Here is a 25001-nt window from a genome sequence, read left to right on the forward strand (position 1 = left end):
CTCATTAATTATGTACAAGTTTCTTAAATGAATAGTGATTGGACAATTATACCATCTAAAAAGTTAATTTACTTATTTGCCCTCATTAATGATAATTATCTCTTTATTTTATCTATTAAAAATAATGTGTGGACATTTATACCCTTAAAATATTTCTTTTTATATTTTCTCTCATTATGCTGCTAATAACTAAAATTTTAATATATGTTCAAAGGGAAATAGATTACGGATATGACTAACTATACCGCGCGCATTGCGCGCGTTAGCTGCCCTAGTTTAATTAAAACTTAAAACAAAAAAAGTAGTTTGTGTTTTTGTTGTCACTTTTTTCAAATCAACATGGTTATCAAAAAAATAAAAAAAAGTGTGACCAATTTTAATTTTATCATTCAATTATTATTCACTTTATTTATGGAGTAACTTCTAATACAATACTTACAAAATAAGCTAAATAATAAAAATTTTATGTCATCATAAACCAATATCTCACATTATTCTAAATTCTACTATGCCTTTGTCCTCTTCAAATTGTTTAAGGTGTTCTGATTTGAATTTTTCTAAGTTCTAATATGGCTTGGCTTTGTTTAATTTGATTTGATTTTTAACTTTGACTAGATTAATTATATTATAATATTTTCTTATTTGGTCTGATATGATTTAAAAAAGAATAAGGTGAAGAGAACATAACCTATATCATACTACTTTTGTTTTAATGATAATTTTTCCATAATATACGTTTCCAATCCTGTTTATGCAATTACTTTGATCACAAGAAATATAGGAAATGATCTTTCCTTAGGAGTTAGAGGTAGCTTGAGGGGCTCACCCAAGTTAGTAGGGCAACAAGCTTCTTAATTATTGGCCTGTTATATTTTTATGTTACTCAAAAAATAAAACGAGTGCGACTTAGGTCTTTTCTTTGTCATTGATATTAGTAATACGTACTATGTATATAACTTTCAATCAAGTAAATTTAGTAATTGTAAAGAAAAATACAAAATCAATACCATGCATGATTGCATGAAGATATTTATTATAAATAAAATAAGTTTGATCAATCTTTAGAATTCAATTAGTAAAATAAGTTTTAATTGGGAAAAAGATTGCTGGGAATAGTCTCATATAATACTAACATGGTAAGCATTATTTGATGTATCGTCAAACTCTTAGGATAAGACCAATTAGTTTAAATACAATATATCTACTAAGCATAAAGATGAGATCCTAATTAATCTCCAATTAAACTCCAGCAATAATGCATAATGAAAATGATTTGAAACCTATGTTGCAATTTGCAAGCCACCATATTGACACGCTATGTTGACAACATTGCCATAAAAATACTATATGTGCCAAAATCTTCAACCAACATAGCAAGTATTGAAAAAAAATTAATAAACAGATCACACGAAATGATGCTCAATGTATTAACTTTATTTTCTATATTCTTTTCAAAGTTGAAAAAAAAAAAAAAATCAAAACTATTAAATTACAACTAATGTTTAAGTTACAAAGGATTTTAAATCCAAAAAGTTACAAAATAGCATGACTATGAATTAGACGAATCATGGAAGTTTTCATCATGTGGTATTTTACCATATTACATTTGATAGTAATTGCATGATCAAATAGTTATTGATACAAGCATCCAAGATTACCTCCTTTGTACCATTCTTAGGATATTGTTGTTGACACATTGCAAAAAACACAAGATTTCTTCATCAAATGACTGATTATACTCCCATCTTCAACCTTAATTTCTCTACTTTGCCTATTCCACAAGTGAATCGCATAACTATCTCTTTCAATTTGATCAATCTTATCATCCAACCACTTCTGATGAAGTTCATCCATAGGCTTTTGAAAGAGGTCACCAACCTTACCCCAACCCACGACATAAAACGCAGATGGGGGCAAAATCGTAAATTCACTAGCACCGCCTTTTGTGCTACTATTGGTTACCCTCTCCACAACCCTTGAAACAAGGTAAGGACCATTATGCCCCCACTTATTCCCATTGAAAGTAAGTGCAAATTCCACAATAAACTTGATCAAAAGAGGGTGTTTCTTATCAAATATCATCAAAGCATTGTTCAATCTACTCCAATTTTTCGTCTTTGGATCGACAGTTTGTGCTCCGATTACATTCCTTAGAGTGTCTAATCTCTTTATAACTATAAAATCGGTGTCCATATACACTCCACCATACTTATAAAGCAGAGCAAGTCTAAGCAAATTTGAAAGATTTTGGCCTAATGAAATCTCTCCTGGCTTAACATTCCCTTTTTCTAGTTGTTGATACCAAATGGCAGCCATTGTATTCTTGAATATGAACTTGAAATCGGGCGAAACCGCCATTACCTTGTAATTCAACCTTACAAAGGGTTCTAAAACTTGTGATCCTCTGTTTGAGTCCATAGAATTTGACACTATGATCAAACAAGCATTTGGGTGGAACTTGAAGAGGCTCTCAATGGTGAACTTTTCACGGTCTCCAAACGAGTTTATCGACGATATCCATGTCATAAACACCCGAAACTTGCAAGAATTCTCATCGAAAAACCGCCTCACTCGCTTTGAAAATGATCTCATTTCATGAAGAGGCTCTTGAGAAGGAGGTTTGATCACTTGTCTGACTCTTCGGATTGTTTTAGGACTTAAGTGGGTGAATTTAGGAGAATTATGGGATGATTTGACATGGGTTTTCGTCGAAAACATAGGAAAACTCTCATCATTCATTGCAAAATTAGCTCTTGACGAGGATAATTGAGAAATGGGCATATTTTTCTCTGTTTCTTTAACATTTTCCATGGAAAAAATTGGGATGAAATAGAATATAGTGAAGGAATTATACCCAAGAATTAAAAGAAGAACAATGGCGAAAATCGACGTAGGGAAGCATAGATTAATTGGTTTTTTAGGAAGATTTTTAGAAAAAAGAGATTGAAGTTTAGAGAAATCATCATTCCTAGTACTATGAGTAGGTGGTTTATCCATGGTTTTTGTGTGTTATTTTTTTCAAGTTTTTGGTTTAATAAAAATAAAGGAGTGTTTAAAAGATTTATTAAGAGAATTATAAGGGTGTAAAAATGATGATTTAGTGTATTTCATAAGTAGGCGCGCAAAAGATGTTTATAGTAAGTGTGAAATTAAAGAATTTGGATTAGGATTAAGCTAACGTAGAAACTATGAGAAGCAATGTTCATGCCATATTTTATTTGGAAATATTCTATCATAATCAAAATAATTTCATTAATTATTTTATTATGAGGGATTTGAAAATTTATTACTATCTTATATCAAAGTTGACTTAATACGATTAATTCAATTAATCGTGATATTGACTTGTCTATATTTTAATGACCATATAATATCATTTTTTCAACGATAATAAGGTATCACTATCAATTAATTAAGCATAGGTGGCTTCATAATACAATTTGTTAAGACATTGAAGAATTTTCAATCAGGTGATTTGATCTATTATTTGTACAATAGTAAATTGCAATAATACAGAAGGTATCTTAAAAAATCGTCGTAAGAATGTACTATGTATGTCCTAATTGTCGATCAAATATAGGTATATTCAATTTTTGGCCTTTTTTGACTGAAGAGACTTGGTTGGAAACAAAAAGAATGGAAAAGGATTTAATATGGTCTCATGTTTGGTTTGATATATAACATGAGAAATCACAAGAAAAGGAATGGATCGAAAGGAAAACCTTTTTACAAATTTAACCTAACATTTTATCCGATATTGGAGATTGGAAAGAGAAAAATGTTGTAAATTAAATGTCCCTTATTTTCCCTTTATTAACCAAACAGTGGAAGATAATATGTTTTATACGAAGTATTTCCTTTCTCTTCCTTTCTTTACCTCTCCCTATCTTTCCCTTATTTTCCTTTACTAATATTGAGCCCAACAAAGCCTTGTCAGATTTTATGTCTAATTTGTATTTCATGGCACACATTAAACTACAATTATTTCTTAACAAAAAAAAAAAGGACTACAATCATAAGTTTTTCACTACCAATCATCAAATGTTTAAGGTAGATCTTATGAAAAATGGTATAATATGGAAAGGGCAAATTCTATTGGTAAGTATAATTAATTTTCTACCTCCTATGTAGATTTGTTGTACTTATACATGAAAATATTCTCTTGTTATTTATTGTGACATTCCCATCCAGACAATATATGATTGGCCCATATATGGCTTTCTTAACATGTGCAAATAGACACATATTAGTATTTGTGTTCTTAAAATAAGAAATGAAATTGAAATAGTGAGGACATAATTTATTAACAACATATTGTGAATTTGTGATGATTTAAATATTTTATATTTAATTTCCCTCAAAAAAAAAAAAATTGTTTCCATTTAGGCCTAGTAATAATGAAAATAATAAAATACTTTTTCTTTTTTAAAAAAAATGTATCTATTTTTATGTTTGGGATAATTTTGAGACATAGTCTTTAAAACATGTTTCCCATAAACGTCCACTAATTACATGGTAATTTGCTAGAAATTGTCCAACATTTTCTTCAATTTATAAATTTTTTTTTAAAAAAAAGGTAAAAAAAAACCTGTTATTATTTTTATGCAATCAAAATTAATTATCAATCAATTAAATTGTTGTATAATTCAAACCAATCATAGCTTGACATGAGCTCGACCCTTTGCCTTTTCAGCTTGCTTATTTTAGGCTTGATTTGACTTCTGCTTAGCTTATTCGTGCTCTAAGTTTAGGGAAACATTGGATGACAATGGAGTACTTTGGTTTCAATTTTTTTCTCCAAACATTTAATGGAATCAATTATCGAGATAAGATCTCATGTCTCTCTAATTTTAATGCGACGATCTGATTTGTATGATAAGGTAAAAATGTGAGAGTTTGGGACCTACGGAGTATTATTTAGTGAGACAAGTTAAAATGAATTAGAGAAAATTCTATTTAAACGAACTTATTTTTCAACATTATATGCATTTAATTAGTTTAGCACTATTGTTCAATTCCATGTAGCAATACAAGGATCATGAGTTGTTTAGTATAGTTTATACGGATTTTAGACAAAATGTTATGTACAAGTTTTTGTACTAGGTATTTCATTATATATATTTTATTGTCAAGGCTAATTGAAATATAATTCACATTTTTTTCTAACAATCTCAAAAGTCCATTGTCATTAATTTAGTTGATCAGATTGTGGAAGATAATGTAGAAGGATTAGCTTATTATCCGTTCGATTATCAAGTAATTTCTCACTAGCTTAAGCTTTCAATTTTCCAATGGTGAAGGGTTGTTTCGTGTCCCTGTATCTTGGAGGGAAATATGATATTCAATCCAGGAATTATGAAACAGCTATTTCTGATAGTCTGATACCATCTATGAAATTCTGGATTTAACTTCAGCAGAAGGATTTATCACAGTATGAGGACTTGTCCAATGCAAGTTTCATTCATCTTTTCGCTGCATAAAATTTTGTAGGTAGGATATACAGACTGCAGACAGATCATTCAGTGGACAGGCAGTGAGGCAGATATCTGTTTTCGTAACGTTGAAGAGAGCTCTAACTTCCCAAGGAACAAAGGCTGGAAATCATGTTTAGCACACCCACACATCTGTATGTCTATTCTATAATACTATACTTAAATGGAAGCCAATGAAGCAGGCTTTCCTCCTTATATTCCCTTCATGACGCGCTTCTAGAGTGTATATTTGTATAGTAGGTTAGAATGAGGTCCCCTGAATTAGTTCTTTGCCAGAAGTAATGGGACTTTTTGTGCGCTTGCACCCAGCCGCGCATACAAGGAAACTCAACTCCTAGATTGACCTTTTTTAGTGATGACAGGCATACCTCAATGTAGAGTCATATAAAAAGGCGTTTGTCATCCATAAACTCCAGGGAAACAATTTGTAATTTGTTCTTCCCATTGCTGAAGCTGAAGGGTGATAGATGCATATTGGAAGAGGCGGTTTGGAATTGCTGGGACTATACAGGGCCTTTTGTGTGACAAATGGATGAATTTCTCGCGGGTATATATGCTTATACTTCCTTGATTGAAATCAAGGGAAATGTACCTTTGTGTTTTAGCTATTACTAGGCATTCTTTCCTGCATCTCACAAGCGAAAAATTGTAATGGGAAAATTATGGCTATAGGGAACTGGGAAGCATCTTCTGTAGTACGTCTTCAAGGAACCCATGACCCTGATAGGCTGAAACAGAACAACAATTGATTAAAGCAAAGATAGAAGTAAAAGAAAAAGTATTTTAAACTTCATGCTGAATGGCCATTATATGACTATTCAACTATGAAACAAGCAAGCAAAAAAGCTGACAAAAACCAAACTATGAATAGCGATGAATACCACAAGATGTAATATAACACTATAACCTGAATTGTGTCCATCTCAGTAAATACACGAGTTCACGAGAGACATTATAGGCTTGGAGCACTACAGAAATACGAGTATGAGATTATTAGATCATAATGGAAAATAATAGTGTGTGTGGATTCTAATGTTACAAACTTACAATAGTTGGACAACCCATCAATCAACCCATCTGGGATTCTTTCCTGGGTGTAATCCAAATGTCCAACATAAACAGATAATAAGCAAACACAAATTCATAGCAGTCCTCTTCGCCTTTTGTAATCACTCACTGACAGAGTCAATGCATGTCTACGACCATCATTCTCTGGGACTTGAAGTCCCATCGTTGCTTCAAGCCTTTGCTTCCTAGCCATAAATCCTGATAAAACACCCTGTGCTCCTCCAAATCTCTGTAGTGTGTTCAATGAGATTGGTAGGTCGAAATTGTGCAGCATATTATATTCTGTCCCTTGGTCTACAGGGGCCATTGTATCCACCAACTTTCCAGCATCAGCGGCAGCCTCTAAGGCTGCTACGGTGGCAACAACTCCAGACTTCTCTCCTCCCTTGATCTCAGCAGTTTCTTCAGCTCCACTAGCTGCCTTATTTTTATCACCTGCCGAATAATAATTAATAGACCTAGTCCACCTCCTAGAGAAGGGATCATAACCAGCTTCTCCCGATTTCAGGTTAGCGTTCATTGGCTTTACTTCTGATGCATTCTTGAAGTTTTCAACTCTATTCTTTCTATTCATCTCTGACAATCTGTGTGCTTTGGAATTTTTATTATCCTGTGCTAGCCTAACAGCTGCCAGTTCTTCTAACCTAGCCTTAATTTTCGCCACCTGAGCTTCATCATTCCTGTATTGTGCTGCTTCCATTTCTCTTCTCAGCCTTTCCTTCTCAGCTGCAATGTTCAAGGGTCTTGTTGCAGCTGATTTTTTCTCCTGTAACATATGCTTTACAGTTTCTGCAGAGTAAACAAACGAGTTTGTTTTTTCGATTTCTTCCTTCTTTTCTGAAACTTCTTGCCTAGTGGGCATCCTACCACTGCTGCGCTCCACCTCTTTCTTCCATTGGATATACTCTTCTTCAAGAGGAGGAGAGTCAGATACTCGAGCCATCTGCCACCTAGCAGCAGAGCTTTCACTACCCCACACACAGTTCAAGTACTTGTAAGTCATCTTGTTTTCCAGCTTATATTGCTTATCGGGGTCTGAAGCATCTACATTCCGGACAATGCATAACCTGTAGATGCTCTGCCCAGACTTCATACCAATGCCCACTCTTACGAAACAACCTACAATCAATTCCTCAAAGAAAGGCTCCATGAACCATTTTGCTAACTTTGACCTCCTAATAGTAATTCCTTTGATGTCTTCATATGTGGGGATGTTCGACTTGGGTTTAGACATCTCATCATCACTATCATCCATTCTCCCACCCCTTTTTGATCTCCCATCTTCACTCTGAGAATCACTTTCACTGTCGCTCTGGCTGGAGCTGCTCAGACCAGCAGAGGTAAAAGCTTTTCTTTTGACAGGTGAGTAACCCCGGGACCCTGAACGATCTCTGGCTGCATCATTTCCCTGTTGCCTCATCCTCTTTGCTCGCAACTCATTCAAAGCCTCAGCCTTATCGCCCTTATGAGCTGCTCGGTCAGCAGACCTTGCAGATGTGCGTACCCCACGAGAGGAAGCTAAAGGAGGAGTACTTTCTCTCTTAGGCTGAGGCTTACTGTCATTCTTCCACCTTGATTTAACCCTTTCATGCAATTTCTTATCATCTAGCTTTGTTGCTCGATCAGATAAGATCAATTCCCTCTCAAGCTCAGTCAATTGAGCAAGCTGTTGTCTGTCATCCTCGTCCTTGTATAGATCACTCCCAACATCCGAATCATCCCCACTTCCACCCCCACTCCCACCCCCACGACCAGAACCTTCCCCGCCCTCCTCATCATCCTGACTGCCCTGATCATCATCTCTGTCTTTGCCCCTCTTTTTCAATGGGACTTGGGGTCCATTAGACTTCCTTCCCCCATAACCCTGATTGTCATCCGAATCCTCATCCTTGGAGTCACTCCCATCATCTGAATAGGCATTTTCACGTCGCCTTCTTGATGAAGGAGCCGAGTGCCTGCTTCTACCTGATCCTCCTGTTCTTCCAGCTGCCTCCAGGAGCAAGTTTTCCAAGTCTGCCATAATCTACTGCTCCTCTATCTGCTATGCTACCCCCTGATTACACACAGTAACTAGGAATTAGCTTATTTAACACTGAAGAAACACTACAAGTTCAATAAAATTCATACATATTACTACCATATACTTATATAACACCCAATTTTTCTCCAAATATTTGTTAAAACATTTGTACACTAATCTGAAAACCTGTGTATACATATTTCATACATGACATGAATGGCGAAACAGATTAAGTAAATATACAAAGCTAAGCTCTTATCATTACAATACTAAATTTAGACTACAACTCGAAAATTTAACACTGTAAACAGATTCATACACATCATAACCCAAAAAAAAGATGAAAATTACTCCTACCTCTAATTTAGTAGTGAAACAGCAAGATTTTTGTAACAAACTAGAGTAGCACAACAATGTAATGTTCATAACACACTCACTCCACTACTAGCTCCAGCTACTACAAACTCGAACATTAATTACACTGATCGACTCAAGACTCCATTGTTTTTACCATTTTCGACGAAAAAAAAAAAAACAATCTGAACTCATTAACTGTCAGCTACCAATTGCCATATGTCAAACTTAAAAATTCTTGATTTGGAAAAAAAAACCAAGTAATGCAAAATCAAATTTTCCAATTGGAGAGGATTAGCATCCAATTTGAATTGATTTTCAATCACATCATATCCAAATTCATCAAATTTTCATAAAAAACTATATCGAATCTGCAGACAATCATGATTGTATACCACTAAAATCAGGTAAAAAAAAAATTCAAATTTCAAGAATTATGCATATCAGTAGCTAATCAAACATTAGCAAATTACCAATTCTCAAAATCTTCACCAGATCTTCAATCAAAAATCAAAATCACCCAACGATCCGATCTCGAAATTTGAATTTCAATTCAAAATCACAACTCAAACAATCAAATTCAGCTCAAATTTCAGCCGAATTCTGAAATTCAAAAAAAATCAATCACAAAAAACTTTTACCAGAAAAATAAAAATGAAAAAATTTGAGAAGCAAGATCTTGCACGATCGCATTAGAGTTGATACTTGCTGCTATAGTTCACACTTCACCATTTTTTCTCTCTCTAATTTCTCTCTCTAAAATATCAGCTGCGATTTTTTCTCTCTCCTCAGTTTACTTATCTACTTATTTTTTTTTTCAAGCAATGAGCGAATAATACGGTTGATTGATCTTGTCTTTATTTAAATTTACTTTTTAATTTCGAAGAAAGATTTTGAAATAAAGTCGTCACGCAGTATTTTTTTTATTACTGGGTGCTGTAATAAATTTTGCAGATCTCCGGCGGTAAGTTAACTGCCCGATGGAAGGAAATTTTACGCCTTTGAAATTACCACCTCACCCTTTAAAAAGGAGTGTTAAATACCGTCATCAATAATGATCAAAGCTGTCAATATTTAGCGTGAATGGACAATTATGCCCTTAGTACTTAACCATTGTCTTCCATCTTGCCACCAATAATCGCTAACACCTTGACCACCACCAACCTGACCAGTGACGACTTGTAACACCCCCTACCCCAAACAAATTAGGGAGGTGCCTATTGTCACGAAATGCGCATCAAGGGCCAACGAACAGTCCTAACAAACCAACACAAGTCCTTCCAGCGCATGTCCTCACTCATGCGCACCGCGAGAAAATTTCCCAAGAGGTCACTCATTCCAAGACTACTCCCAGTCAAACACACGTTTAATTGTGGAATATCTTAGCATATAAGCTCTCTATAAGAAAGATCCATCTTGTTGATATGAGTAGTATATTAAATTTTTTTAAAAGCAATCATGAGGGTATTACACAAACACCACCCGAACGGCGGCATCCACCACCACCACCACACTAATCGGCGACAACCACACCACCACCACCACCCTTACCAGCGACCCCACCACTTTCTCTCGCTGGGTAACCGGTAGTCGTGCATGTGCCTGGTAACCGGTTTTGGCCTCCGGTTTTCACGGCTGTCAGAAATTAAACAAAAAAACCCACCATAATCTGTTTTAACCTTGTACTGTACACAAATTTATAATTATGTGTCATACAAAGGTAAGAAATTTCTTAAAAGGTACTCTCGGATATATAATAGAGCTATTTTTTTACTCATGTTGTCTGAATATTTAAATAGCTGTAAGAAGAAAGCAAAAGAGTGCAGCTTTGAGTTACAGTCAAAAGATGGACCAAATTCAGCACAGCTACATTGAAGTAAGAGGATTGAAGCTTCACATTGCAGAAATTGGAACTGGTATCTTCTCTTTCTCATCTGTCTCTTAAATCTATATTATATTAATTGATCAAATTTTATTACTAATTTGATATGATTAGGATCAACGGTGGTGATTATGCTACACGGGTTCCCTGAAATATGGTACACGTGGCGTAATCAGATGGTTGCTTTATCAAATGCTGGGTTTAGAGCCATTGCACCTGATTTCCGAGGCTATGGTCTCTCCGACCAACCCACTAATCCTAAAACGGCGACGTTTATGGATCTTGTCGATGATCTCCTTGGAATTGTCGACCACCTAGCCATCTCTAAGGTCTCTTTCTTACTCCCTATGCATTTTTTTTTCAATTTTTAGTAAAACGTTTAAACTTTTTGAACTATTTACGTAATCCACTTTGACTAATGTTAGTGATTTATACATAATAAAAAAATGTAGTCTTATATAGACTTGTTAGGATCGTTTCAAGTTTCAACGTATAATTTATTATTAATTGTTACTGTATAATTTTTACTTATTGATAATCAAAGATTTATGATAAAAGTCAAAGCATAAATCAAAGTCAAAGCGTTAAATCACGAAGAAATATAAATTAAAAATACAGAGGGAGTACATTGTTTTTAAGAATTACTCCCTCCGTCCCCAAATGATAATCCCTTATGGCCTATTTTTAGTCCCAAATTGATAGTCCCATTTGCTTTTTTCAAGTACCATTAATATCAATTTTTTATCAAAATTCTCTTCAATTGCAACAATATTTGTGCATTTTCAATGTAAATTTTGTTTTTCAATGTACTTTTATTACTTTCTCTCTCTACTATTTTACATACCCAATGCAAATTTATAATTCCAATGTAATTTTACTACTTTTATTTAAGTTTCTTAATTCCCGTGATTTTTGCCCATAAGGGACTATCATTTGGGGACGGAGGTAGTATGATAAAAGTCAAAGCGTGACAATTACGAAGTATTAGTACATAGGGGTGTTAACTCCGATGGTCATTAGGCATTAGTACATAGGGGTGTTAACTGAGCCAAAGTTGTAGCGTTATTCTTCTTCTGTTTATCAAAAGGACTAGCTAATCGCTAGCGTGAGCATAGAATGTTCTATATTCATGGACTTGGGTAACTCTGGTTTCTGACAAATGCTTGCAGGCATTTCTGATAGCCAAGGATTTCGGTGTAAGACCTGCATACCTATTTTCACTTCATCACCCTGACGCGTTGTAGGAGTAATCACATTGGGAGTACCGTATGCTCCTCCAGCTCCATCAACCATCTGTAGACATCTACCCGAAGGTTTCTACATCTCCAGATGGCAGGTACAAAATCCTTATCTTTCACTACTCCATCAGCTATTTTTTAACCCTATGTTTCTAAGCAGTTTTCTTTCTGTTTCAAAAAAATATTTACCTTCCTAATATCAGGAAGTTGGAAGAGCAGAAGCTGATTTTAGTCGCTTTGATGCGAAAACAGTAGTGAGAAAGATCTACACCATGTTCTCCAGGAGCGAAATACCAATAGCTGATGAAAACCAAGAGATAATGGATTTGGTTGGACCGGAAACTCCTCTTCCCCCTTGGTTTTCCGAGGAAGACCTTGCGAATTATGGCTCCTTGTATGAGAAATCTGGATTCCAGACTGCTCTGCAAGTTCCTTACAGGTAGTGATTTCTTAACAGTGATATCAATCATGGTTTGTTTGTTTGTTTTAGGATGAAAGTGCAATCAAATGCCTTGATTGTCACGGCTTAATATGTAGTTTAGTAAATTTACGGATAATGTAATATTGATTCCAGATCACTGAAAGAGGAGTTTGACATACAAGACCCTGTACTAAAGCTTCCTGTGTTAACGATCATGGGTGGGAAAGATTACAGTCTCAAGTTTTCAGTGGTGCAAGACTACATCAAGAGCGGGAAGGTTAAAGAGTTTGCCCCAGCATCCGAGATTGTATTCTTGCCTGAAGGTACTCATTTTGCTCATGAACAGCTTCCTGAAGTGATTAACAAGCTGATCGTCGACTTCTTGTGTAGCCATGCTAAGGAAACATGATACAGAGAAGTAATTAGCTTAATTAGCTTTGTGGGTAAAGACAGATACTCCCATGCTATGTTTGATTTCGCAAGCTTATCTTCATTATTATAAAGATCTTTGCTATGAACATGCCTTTCTGAAGAGACTTTGTAATCTGCATTTTGATTGCTAAATATTTGATATTTCGACAATAAGCCAGCATTATAGCAGTTGTCAAATTATACCCCGTCGATAATTTAGAGGTTCATGTCTAGAGGTTCATGTCTAGAGGTTCATGTCCTCATTTAGTACAACGCACGGAGTGTGCTGGGAAGGAAGTGATCAAGGGAAGTGAGAGAAGGGGGGAGGGAAGCTTTTTTTTTTTTTTTTTATTTTTTTATTATTCCCGATTAAACTATGATCTACTACTAGTTAGATAATGTGACATTAATACAACCCAAAACATAATTGACATATTCCTGGATAAAGGGAGTAAGAGTAAATTGCGTAATACAGTACACAGAAGAGATGAAAGCAATACGAGACTACAAAGACGGAGAGCAATTACACATTACAACTTTTGATTATAGGCATTGCCATCATCTTCGTATACACTATAAGCTATCCTCATCCTCAAAACAAGGTGGGATATAGAGCTAAGACATTCACTATAAAATAAAAGAATTACAAGAGCGCCAAAAATACAGAAACCTGAAGGTTAAAAAACAAGAGTGTGGCTAATGACTAGATCATAAACTACAATTTTCAACCTCGGTTGACCATTAAACATCCATTTTTTCTTCTGTGCTATTTGGGGTTATGCTATTTTGGAGTTGATAAGGGTATCAATTGCATAACGGTATAATTAGTCAACCAAGACTAAGATATTATCGACCAATAAAGCAGGGAAACCTGTACACAACCCTGTTCTTTTGCTTTTTAAGGCAGTCTACATGATTCAATTACTTCACTCACGGTTCTATGGGTCTCTGGTGAGATCATGTTCAATGTCAGATGAAACGTCTGGAAAAAAGATAGAACAAGTCAGATTCAAGTGATGATTTATCACTGTTAGGGTTGTAAAGCTAAACGAATGACAACAGGAAAAAGAGAGGAAGCAAATTCCATGAGTTTGCATATTCAGAAAAATCACGGTACAACATTAAATACAGTTATTGCTTACTGTAAACCATCTGTTACTCTCAGAAAACGTTCTGAACTTATTTAATTCAATTCGCTCCTTCCAACAAAAATAAAATGGAATAACAGTATATTGAGTACATCAACTTACCACAAATCTCTCCAGCACAGGTACAAGAATTTTCAAGCTGTGATCCGGTAGATAATTCGCAATAGCACTGCGTATGCTTTTGCTGGTTACATCAAAGTAATGCCTTCAATACTAGTACTAGGAACAAAAACAAGAAGCATAATCATAGGATAAATACAAGCAAAGGGAAGAAAAAAACCTCTCAGTTGAGAGAAATGCCAGCAGTAGTGCAGCGTATGCTTCTACTATCATCTTCTCAGCCTCTTTCTCCCCTTGCAAAACCACTTCTTCAGCATCCTGTGCATAACGGAGAAATAACCATGTTTAGACATAATTCATGACATCAACATTTTGACCACGAGTAATACGACTTTTGTGAATTTAAATTTCTACATAACCACCATTTTGATATGCTAAATCATTTGCATCAGGCCAGATGCTAGTGTTTGTTGCAAACTTGCACTTGCAAATAAACACACCCTTCCCATCTCCAAGGAAAAAAAAAAAAAAAAAAATCTTCAAAAGCAATGAAAACACTTTGCTATATACTTATATAGGCTAATACAGGCAAAATGAACTGCATAAAATACCCGACTAATTTTAATTTTTCAGTCCCCTTAGCAAATCATATACTGGTTCAGCCTTTGCCAACACCCCAAAAATTAATTTCAGGTTCTGCCCCAGCCAACTCTCCAAAGGACAGCTTCCACAGTCGAATAGTTGAAAGATAAGCAAAAGGGATTAGAACTAAAAATGGAAAAGCTTTATCACTCACCAAAGACTGAAGTTCTTCTTCGGCTGCTTCACCAGCTCCTCTATTAGCCAAAAATATGGAGCATAATAGCGGTATCACCCCAGTATGAACTTCAGACAGCCGACTTGAGCACTGTAATGAAACCTCAGCCGCTGCAAGCCGCGATCTGCAAAAAAAATCACAACTTAGGCTTGAGGACGAAGGAGCTAGATATTGATAAATATTAAGTAAAACTTTCTAATGGCATACATCCACAAATACAGATCTCTGCAGCAAAATGAATTTTGATCACAATTCATCAAAAGTTTTCACAAAGAGAACATAGAAAAGCAGTTCTGCAATCATATAAATTTGGTGATAAATCTTCACTTCTTTTGTGATGCACAAATTATATCATGAAATTAGATCTCCCCACACATATGAACACTCTAAAATTACTACTTCACATCATTGAATTGAAAGCTGACAACCTTCCTTACAGCCAAGCCTTGACCTTAATGGCTACAGTCCTGCAGAAACCTCCAAAACCACAAAGGCATACTTCGAATAACTACATCTTTTTAGAGATGGGTCCAAAGGAAAAGTAAAACTAGTCCAATCAGCGAATTCACATCTATCCATACATATCTTCAGGATATTCCCCATTAACAAGATATCTAGCAATCATACAACTCAGAGGACACCAGGACAGTACCAGATAGATTTAAATAGAGGCAACACATGAAATAAAAATGAAAGGAACTGCAAGCTTTCTCTCCAAATACCCACACTTACAATATATCCTAACATCTCATGGCAGCATATATTACAAAACTAACAATAAATGACATAACAAAGGATCATATACAGCATATAAAAAAATAAAATCATCAGATGACCAACTAAAGACAATCTTACACTTGATAATACACAGCATTAGCATCAACAGAATAAGGTGGGTAAAACAGCAAGTAAAAAACCAAAGGCAGGAGTTTTCATGCTGACTAACCTGTTATCACTGTTGTTCTCCACCATATTAACAAGCAGGCCCAGAATTGTAACAAGAAAGTCTAACTCTTGGTCATTTAGATGTACATCTGTCTGACTTTCAAGTTCCATAGTTGTACCAGCAAACAAGGCCTTCTCTTTTTTCTCATTAGAAGTGAAAACACTGAGTTTAGGAAAGTGTCTTGCTATCAAAGATGAGAGTGTTTCAAGCCCACCACAAGCAGCAATTTGCTCACAGCCAACAGCATTATCATTTGTCAGGTTCATCAGCACCTGTAAAAAAATGTAGGGTCCATCTTGGCTTAAAATCCCATCTTACAAATATATAAATGAAACAGCTGAATCCATAAAGAGAGTATCCAAAGCAAGAGTAAACTGCACAGAATATAACAGATTTTCTGGTCCTTGATTGATTCTACATTATCAGCAGGGCTGCAATCTAAAAAAATGTAACAATTTTTTAAGAAATATTTGCACGAAGAAGAATTTCGAAGAGAGGATCCTGATGAAAAACACGCCACAATACAAAGATAGGGAAAAAATCATTTATCAACAAAAAAAAGACAAAAATACTGAATCAATCTGTTAATACAGGACCTAAAAAAATTTTCCAGGTGAAAGGCATACACAGATAATTGGGGAGATAAAACATAAATCATCAAGAACAGCATTGAAACAATGAATATTTTGTTAGGATTATAGGCATAAACCGAGCAACAAATCTTACCTTGATAGCAGTCAACAGGCAATCAGCAACAAGGCAAGAGCTTTCTTCGTCAATAGCAGTTGTACATGAAGTGTCACTTGAAATACGATTTCCCACGTTTTGTTCGCCATTGCCAAAATCTTCTTGGCTTAACATTGTCTGAGATACAGAGTCTTCCTGACTAAATATTGGCAAGGCGAAACATTCCTCCGCAGCATTTCTTAATGACGGTCTTCTTTTTTGTTTGCGGTGTCCTCTATGCCTCCCACGTAGCGAATCCCACTTTGAGGGCGCAAGGTCCTCTTCATCAAATGCAAAAGGATCTTGACTGTCATCAAGATCTATAAACATGTCATCATCATCATATGGGCTTTTAGCAAGAGCCAGCTTTGTTTTTGAACTATGAGCGGTCACTGGTGCTCCAACACTAGAGCTTATTGATGTATGACTGCATGAACCAGATCCAAAGGAACTAGCTGCTTTCTCTAACAAACAATTTCCCACGCCAAACCCTGTTGTAGCCCCAGAATTTGATGATGACAACCGCTGGCTGCTCTGGGATGTACTCAAACCTGTATCCGAAGAGTACCTTCCTGAGCTACTACACTCTTGAGAAGAACGGAAGGAAAAAACCCCATTGCTGTCCACTGAATATCAAAAATAAAATGAATAGGCCATTAAAAAAACTTATTAAAAGCGAATGTTCTACCTAAAAAAAAGGCAATTTCTATGGAAACCCACATCAAGTCATGTAACACAGCTAAGCTGATAACACAAGCCAAATTTTACAAGTTACCTCTATAGTTATTATGTTCAAAACTAACTGATCCCAAGGAATTAAGCAATTGTTACACTAAAGTCAGATTAAGCCCACAAAATTTAAAGTATATATATAGCAACTACCTTTCTGTTCTGCATTAAAACATAATTCACGATAACGATCCAATCCATTTGAATGACTAGTAGGCATTTCAGGACTAGAGTTTGTGGAGGAAATTCTCAGTAGTGAGAGCTCTGCGCATGAACAAAAAACAAGAAACCATAGGTAAATCATATCGACATAGAAAGGCTGATACTTCATGTGAAAGATTGTGCCAAACTATAAACACAAAAACAAAAAAAATAAATGAAAAAAAAAATAAATATATATATATATATATATATATATATATATATATATATATTAAAAAAATCCAAATCAGCAAGCTGTCATGTATACCTGAGAGAATCTTGATGAAACTGATCATGAGTTTTACAAAGGATAAAGAAGAGCCTTGGCCAGCAGCCATGTTTCCTTTAAGTCCAAGCAAGTGACTCTGGAATTACAAAGTTTAATATTAAGTGCAAGAGACTAGAAACTCAAGGATAGTGAATTTTAGGAGTATTTTTGCTGTCAATATATGAAAGAAGTAGCAGAGAAAATGAAAAGTAAACAACGGTACATCATTTACCTGATTTTCCTTGCTCAAAAATGTTGAATTCTCCATAATCTTTAAGCACTTTAAAAGCAGTGGCAGATTTTGTAGTTTGCCATCTTTCAACTTCCTTGAGGAAGCTGTATCATGCTCAATTGAATCCTGGAGGAGAAATTTAAGTCAAATTAACACAACAAAGTAAAATATACACAAAGTATAAAACATAAATCATGTAACAATCATTCAAACTAACTTAGATAATAACTAGCTCACTCAACCACATCCTACTCCCCGCTCTCCCAACAGGAGGAACTACATTTAAGAACAAGGAATCTATTTAAACACATTACCAAAGCTGTCTCATTATCAGCCAAGACATGTACTGACATACTATACAATTACACTTTTCTTCTGCAGAATAAGAAATCACCCTCTACACGGGCTTTGTTGAATATTGACTCCAAACAAAAAATATAACTAATCACAACTTACTTCCAGCCATTAAAATTTGCTCAGCACGTAAAAAGTTCACCAGACACAAATCCGTTAAATCATAGCACACAAGCACACTTATTATCTTCCAATTTATAATGTTAACAAGCCAAACATAAACAACAGGATTAAAAAAAAAAAAAAAAACATTACAGTAACCCGGATAATGTACAAAAATTCGCAAGCTAAAGCTACATGCAACATGGGTGTGATTATATGAGTTGTGTAGATAAAGGAAACAATAATACACAAATTGTGCACAAAATAAAATTATTTTATAAAACGGGTTAATCGCTGCACTGCAGCTTCACAGATGAACTTAAAGACTCAGTTACAAAGTAAAAGCTTTTAATTGACCACACACACACACACATTCACTTTCTACGCAATAGCATAACAGCAACTCAATGCATAACAAACCAAATGATGCAATAAACATACAAGCTCACACCTCCAAAGTGGAATGAAAATTTATTGCAAGCTCAAAAACTGCATCAAGTCCCCCCAGGTCTCGTAACTTTTCCTTGAAGTTGCCACCCGTTTTCCTTACTGTGCCAGAGGTATCTGAGAAAACACAAAAGAAAAGCTATCAAAGATCTGGAAGAAGTTAAGAAAAGAATCCAATTAAAATAGAAGCTTGAGAAGTCTACATTAATGACAAAATACTACTATGTAGAAATACTAAAATAGTAATGACAAAGAAGTAAATAAGTATTTTGCAGTACTAGGAATGACAATGAAGTAAAAATACAATATCAAATCTTCAAAGCAGTTTTTGCAATACTAGGTAAAATCCGAGATAAAGAATTGATATAAGAACATAGTTTTCTAGCTTTTGTCCTATCAGGTGCAGGCTGACAAATACACAGTTTATGATTTAAAATTGTGGATGGTTATGAATGTTTTTTGGCTTATTAAAAAGTTCCTATTATTCTTGGGGGAGGGGCTCAAAATAACATCATATATCAGTATACAGCTGCACAAATAGCTCTGATTTTTCATTATTAAACAACCCCGAATATTGCAAAATACAGAACAGGTAGAATCTTCTCCTGCCATATAAATTAATGTTGAGTTTGTTAATGTATATTTCCAAAATCCCGTGTAGAAAATATATAGGTTCCATGGTAAGACGAGAGAAGCTAAAATATAGGAATAATGGCCAAAGAGGGGAGTTCCACATAGGAGTCACTCTGAGACATTTACCCTCATACAATTCCCACAAGAAAAAGTGAAAGAACACAAGGACGAACAATTATTCCGTGCCACACAGATAGCTTCTTCAATACCCAAACAGCTAGTCATTGCTGAGATTTGAGAAGACAAACAGAAGATTTCTTCCCCAAGGAGGAGTAATGCATAGTGGAAAGCCTCAGTTTTGTTTTTTTTTTTTTTTTTTGTTTTGTTTTGTTTTTTTTTTTTGTTTTTTGTTTTTTTTTTTTTTTGTTTTTTATTTATTTTTTTTTTTTTGAGAAATGGAAAGACTCAGTTAGATGGGAATGATTAGACCCAAATTTATTAGTAACAATGAGCATTAAAATAAGGTTGGGTAGCTAGGATATGACTACAAAATATGGAATATGTAACATATCCTAACTCTTTGAGTTGAGTGCTTATAGATATTAGAGACGAAAATTGTATATGACAAATTGACAGCATGTATATTAAAAATAAAATATTAAGCCTTACCTTCAATAGAAATTGAAGACAAGCAAGCTTTTTCAAGAGTCAACAAAGATACCCAGTTTGGATTCAACTCTGGCCTAGAAAAGTCATCATTCTCTGCATTGCTAGCCTTCAAGTCCTTGCAGCTAACAAATGTCTCCAAAACCTTTTGGATTATTGTAGAGGAGCTTGAATCAGCTTTTTTAGTCATATCCTGTGACACAAGCAAATCCTTCCGCAGCGCAAGAAGTTTCTGGCTGATGCTTGGTGCTTTTTCAGGAGCAGTTTCAGCAACTATTGGTTTCAACAACTTAAGCAGAAACCGAACGGATGGAAATGAATCCAAAAGGTAACTGTCCTGACCCTGAAATAACAAATATCAAAACCGAAACATTTAAATATCGAAAACTTAAAAATATTTAGAAGAAGAAGAGAGAGAGAGAGAGACAGAAAACAGCTCATCATCAATTTTATAATTCCCCAACAACTATCAATACAAGAAGCAAATTTTATTGAAGTTAGAGAAAAGCATTTTTTTTATACAGAAACTTCACAAAGCAACTGGAAATCCTGTAGGAGACTTCAAGCTAGCAGAAATGAACACGAGATGAAAGCAGGGCCAAGAATATGTCCTCCTTTTCTTAAAAATAGCAACACTTCCCTTTTTGGAATGTTTAAAGGACAGGAGCAACATTATCTTTTTGACTGATTCAGTGAAAAGCCAGCTCAATCTCATACCATTTTAAATCCATCACAAAAAAGACATCTAAATCGATTGTGTTAATGACAAGGGGAAAAGAAAAAAAAAAAAAAAAAGGCTTCGATGGTGTATGATTATGTGAAATAAATTATGAAACTATATCTACGTATACAACCTACTACTGTAATAAACATAAATCAGAATTGATGTGCAATCAAATATACTTAAAGATTGGGACTGCAATATCATCCTATCCAACATGACCCAGTATACTACCTAAACCTTACTCGTGCAGTGGCTCACAGGTTAATTAACAAATCCAGATTACCAACGCCTTACACACAGAAAACATATTTACATACATTAGAAGGGGAACTGAAGAGAAGAGTAACAGCAAGCTAATTGATAACTCAACAACCTAGAAAATCTGTAGTTGGATAATTCTGGACGTGAGCAACCAGGCTATATTACTCAACATGCATACCCATCATGCTGTGAGTGTAATATGGTGCAGTCCAACATATGCAACTTTAACCCTATACATGCATAAATCACACAGGCATACAAGAATGGGCAGAGAAGCCAAGCCCCTAGATAACATAAGATAAATAAGTTCAAAATTATCATTACAAATATAAGTTATAAGAATAACATCGATATAATTAAGTTGAGTAAGCGAATAAAATATAGATTGAGAAGATACATTCAAAAATCAATTCCAGAAATTACTTACATCACTTGTCAGTACATAAAACAGAGTCGCAGCAGCCAGATTGCTTGGTGAATCATCAAGGCTTAAATTCAAGATTGAGTCAATAATTGTCTTTGCCATGCTGAGAAAATATAACCACAAAATAACATATCATAAACCATGAGGAGTCTGTGCTGTTGATAATGAGGTGAAGCAATTGTAATAAATGGTATATAAATTTTTAATGGACGTAATACTGGCATATATACAGAAAAATAAACCCAAAAAAATATCTTATAAGAAAAAAGAACCACAGCCTTTGTCTATGTACTTTACCAGCGTACTTGGTAGATGGTACAAGTTCATTAATTAAGAGGATGGTAACGACTATTCCGTCTTTGACTAACAAAATTGTGGCATTTACTTAAGAAATCCCATGTGCTTCATGAATCATAATGCATCTCCCTACTATGTAGAGGGTTTTTTTTTCATTGGTTATTGTTAGCATACAATGTGCCTAGGGATATGGGTGTGAGATGTAAGGAAATAAAGAAAATCAATGAAAAAAGGGAATACTCTGTACTTTTCTACTTGTTAGCAGATATTAAGTACTGCAAACATCTACAAAAAAACAACATTGTATGAACTACTAAATAAAATACAAAAAACTTATTTGCTTTAGTTGATGAGTTATGACCTAATATCACACAGCTGCAAGTTCAACCCAGCACCATACATACCTCGATATCCCAAATTATATACATTATTATTCTCTTCAAACCGATTTCTGTCACATAGATGGCAATCTTTACCCATCAAACAAGATAACAGTTAGCAAGATGATCCCACAAGTTAACAGCATAACTCACCAAATATAGGCTCACAACATATTCAACATCAAGATAACCTAAATCATATGTTTTTCCTTCCACTAAATCTCGTCTACTTAAGATTTAATTTGAAGCATTTAAACAAACAGCCTACTCAATAGCTTTTCAATCTAATGTGCAAAATAATAAGGTTCCTTAATCCTGAGCCATTTAATTATACTGTATTAATTAATCCTTCTATCCCAAACATAATTAGCATTTACCCAAAAGGTATTCCTAGCTCAAAGTTAACAATCTACTTTTGTGGAGTTCTCTATGGTTTTTAAGTTGGGACTCACATTCACCCACCCACTTTTTTTTTCTCTCCACTTTATCCTTGTCCTCAGTTTCCGTACCCTAGATTAAGTTCACCTTGACTCCTTGAACCGGGAATCTAAGACTAATGGAGAGCAATATCTTAAGCATATTCACCTCTCATTTTAAGACTATTATTCATCTCATGTCTTCTAAGTTCTAACAATTGCTAAGAGCCTAAGAGCACTAAGACAATACACAAAGGCTTAATAAATATATGAATAACTTATCTAGAGTATCATGTATCAATTCATTGCCAAACTCAAAATGTCCAGTGTTGGTCAATCAATAGAGGATACAAAATATAGCTATCATAATTGGTGCAGCACAAGTACAATGACAATTCAGTCCGGATTGATACTATTCATACTAAGCGAATCATCAACATACAAATTAATAGTCTGTAACTTTCACAGGACTAAAACAAACTCCGAAGTAGTTCAATTCCCGTTTATCTACTACAAACTCTACTCAAATATATTCTGTCCTAGTTGATACTTAATAGTAAGTACTAATGCAATCCCCAAATTCATTAATCCATTCATTCATACCCTTGAACTTTAAGAAGACGGCATTCATACTTAATAGTAATGCAATAACTATAGATGTAATACAATACACAAGTACTAATGCAATCCCCAAATTCATAATACCCAATTCGAAACAACGGAAATTAGACAAATTCATTAATCCATTCATTCATACCCTTGAGCTTTAAGAAGACGGCGTTGATGAGGAGACCCACAAACATTCAACAAAGACAACAAACTCGCCCGGCGAACCCTAACCCCTTGCCCCCTCCTCAACCCATCCAATGCAAAATCAACCTCATCCACACACTCCATCATCTCCCCATACTCCTGCGTCTCCATCAAAGACGTCGTTGTCGTTGTCGTTGTAGTCGTTATCATCGTATTCCGCCTCGATACCGCCTTTTCCTTCTCAATCTCCCTCCTCCCATCATTCAACTTCCTCGCTTTCTCTCTCCTCCCTTTCCCAGACGCCAAAAGCTGCAACGAGCTACTGTTCTCACTCTCTGAGTTAACCCAACGAGTCGAATCTTGGGATGAAAATGTAAAATTCCCAATTTCTTGAGGGCTTTCTTGGAATTGCGAGTACGAGGTTGATGTTGTTGTTGTTGTTGTTTCCCTGAAAGTAAAAGGGTCGTCTTCTTCTTCTTCTTCTTCCTCCATTAAAACGTCGTCGTCAAAGGATAAATCTGATAAACTTCTCCCGATCTTCCGCCGCCCGTATGTTCTCACAATCATCTCTTTTTTGGCTGAATTTTTGCTGTGAAAAATTGGGGAAATTAATTTCGAAGAATTTGAATCTTTGTCAATTTTTTGATGAATTTGAAATTCAACGGCTACAAATTTGGGGGTTTTTCAGAGAGAAGAAGAAGATCTTCGAGCTGTTCTTTGAAGGTGAGAGGAGAGAGAAAATGAGGATTTGATTTCTGGGGATTTTTTTTTTCCTACTTTTGGAGTTTTAGGTGAATTTGAAAATGGCGTCTTCTAATACCGATTTTGCCCCTGAAAGTTTGATGAATGAAATTGAAATTTAAACCGTACGATTTAGGGCGAGATTTAATTTTTATTTTTCAACTTTTTTTTTGTTTTTGTGAAAGAACAAACACCAACTTTATTGCATTACGATTAACCCCTCGCCACAGGAGCTGCGAATGATGATGGTACGCCAAGCATCAGCTTGTCCAACTGTCCAAGATTACCCTTTACAATACTTTCTGATAACGGAGTACGTTAATATGGACTTAATCTTATTTAGGATGATGCTAGTATACGAACAATTTTTTGACTGACAGTGAGGGCCTGAGGGGTAGCTCAAGTGGTTAGAATTTCTCTTCCGGATTCTAGAGATCCTGAGGCCGATTCTCACCCTGCCTTTGTAGCCCGGCAACTTATAATATACGCCCTCTATGATTTCATTTCCATTTTGAATGGAATTGAAAAGAGAGAAAATAAGTGAGACCTAAAAAAATTTTGTGATGAGAGTAAAAATTATGAGCACATAATTAGATTATTACATTGTCAATCAAACAACATTTAAGCATATAAACGATGAGTACTTGATGGTTAATTTATTATAGAAAAATAATAGTCAAATAGCTACTTTAGGAGGTACTTGGGTAACTTAAAAGCAAGAATTAAGGAAATTGTCTAATTTATTTGAAGAGCAAACATAACAATGTCAAAATTTTCACAATATTCATATACTGTATAGTACTCCATAAAAACAACTATAATGGTCCAACTAGTTTATAGTTTTGTGCTC

General features: G+C 35.0%; 3 protein-coding genes and 1 pseudogene across 3 annotated transcripts; 1 reads left to right on the forward strand and 3 right to left on the reverse strand.

The window, feature by feature from the left end:
* Positions 1-1674: 1674 nt before the first annotated feature.
* LOC145611028 (uncharacterized) lies at positions 1675-2997 on the reverse strand. The gene has a single exon (XM_081666266.1). It carries the CDS (start codon positions 2995-2997, stop codon positions 1675-1677), a length of 1323 nt encoding a protein of 440 aa, XP_081522392.1.
* A 3352-nt stretch (positions 2998-6349) lies between these two features.
* Positions 6350-9743, reverse strand: LOC145612192 (protein RTF1 homolog). Its single transcript, XM_081667570.1, has 2 exons — positions 9408-9743; positions 6350-8613 (listed from the first exon to the last, which is right to left on the reverse strand). The coding sequence occupies exon 2, from the start codon at positions 8578-8580 to the stop codon at positions 6634-6636; it is 1947 nt and encodes a 648-aa protein (XP_081523696.1). The 5' UTR covers positions 8581-8613; positions 9408-9743; the 3' UTR covers positions 6350-6633.
* A 1037-nt stretch (positions 9744-10780) lies between these two features.
* On the forward strand, positions 10781-12898 carry LOC145611132 (epoxide hydrolase 3-like; annotated as a pseudogene).
* Positions 12899-13409: 511 nt separating this feature from the next.
* LOC145611131 (wings apart-like protein 2) lies at positions 13410-24193 on the reverse strand. Its single transcript, XM_081666375.1, has 13 exons — positions 23415-24193; positions 21568-21667; positions 20159-20498; positions 18921-19033; positions 18014-18139; positions 17782-17878; positions 17466-17576; positions 16584-17209; positions 15858-16129; positions 14891-15035; positions 14315-14412; positions 14137-14218; positions 13410-13868 (listed from the first exon to the last, which is right to left on the reverse strand). The coding sequence occupies exons 1-13, from the start codon at positions 23975-23977 to the stop codon at positions 13785-13787; spliced, it is 2757 nt and encodes a 918-aa protein (XP_081522501.1). The 5' UTR covers positions 23978-24193; the 3' UTR covers positions 13410-13784.
* Positions 24194-25001: the final 808 nt, after the last annotated feature.

The sequence above is a fragment of the Chenopodium album genome, chromosome 24 (assembly GCF_948465745.1).
Source record: "Chenopodium album chromosome 24, dcCheAlbu1.1, whole genome shotgun sequence".
Taxonomy (NCBI): domain Eukaryota; kingdom Viridiplantae; phylum Streptophyta; class Magnoliopsida; order Caryophyllales; family Amaranthaceae; genus Chenopodium; species Chenopodium album.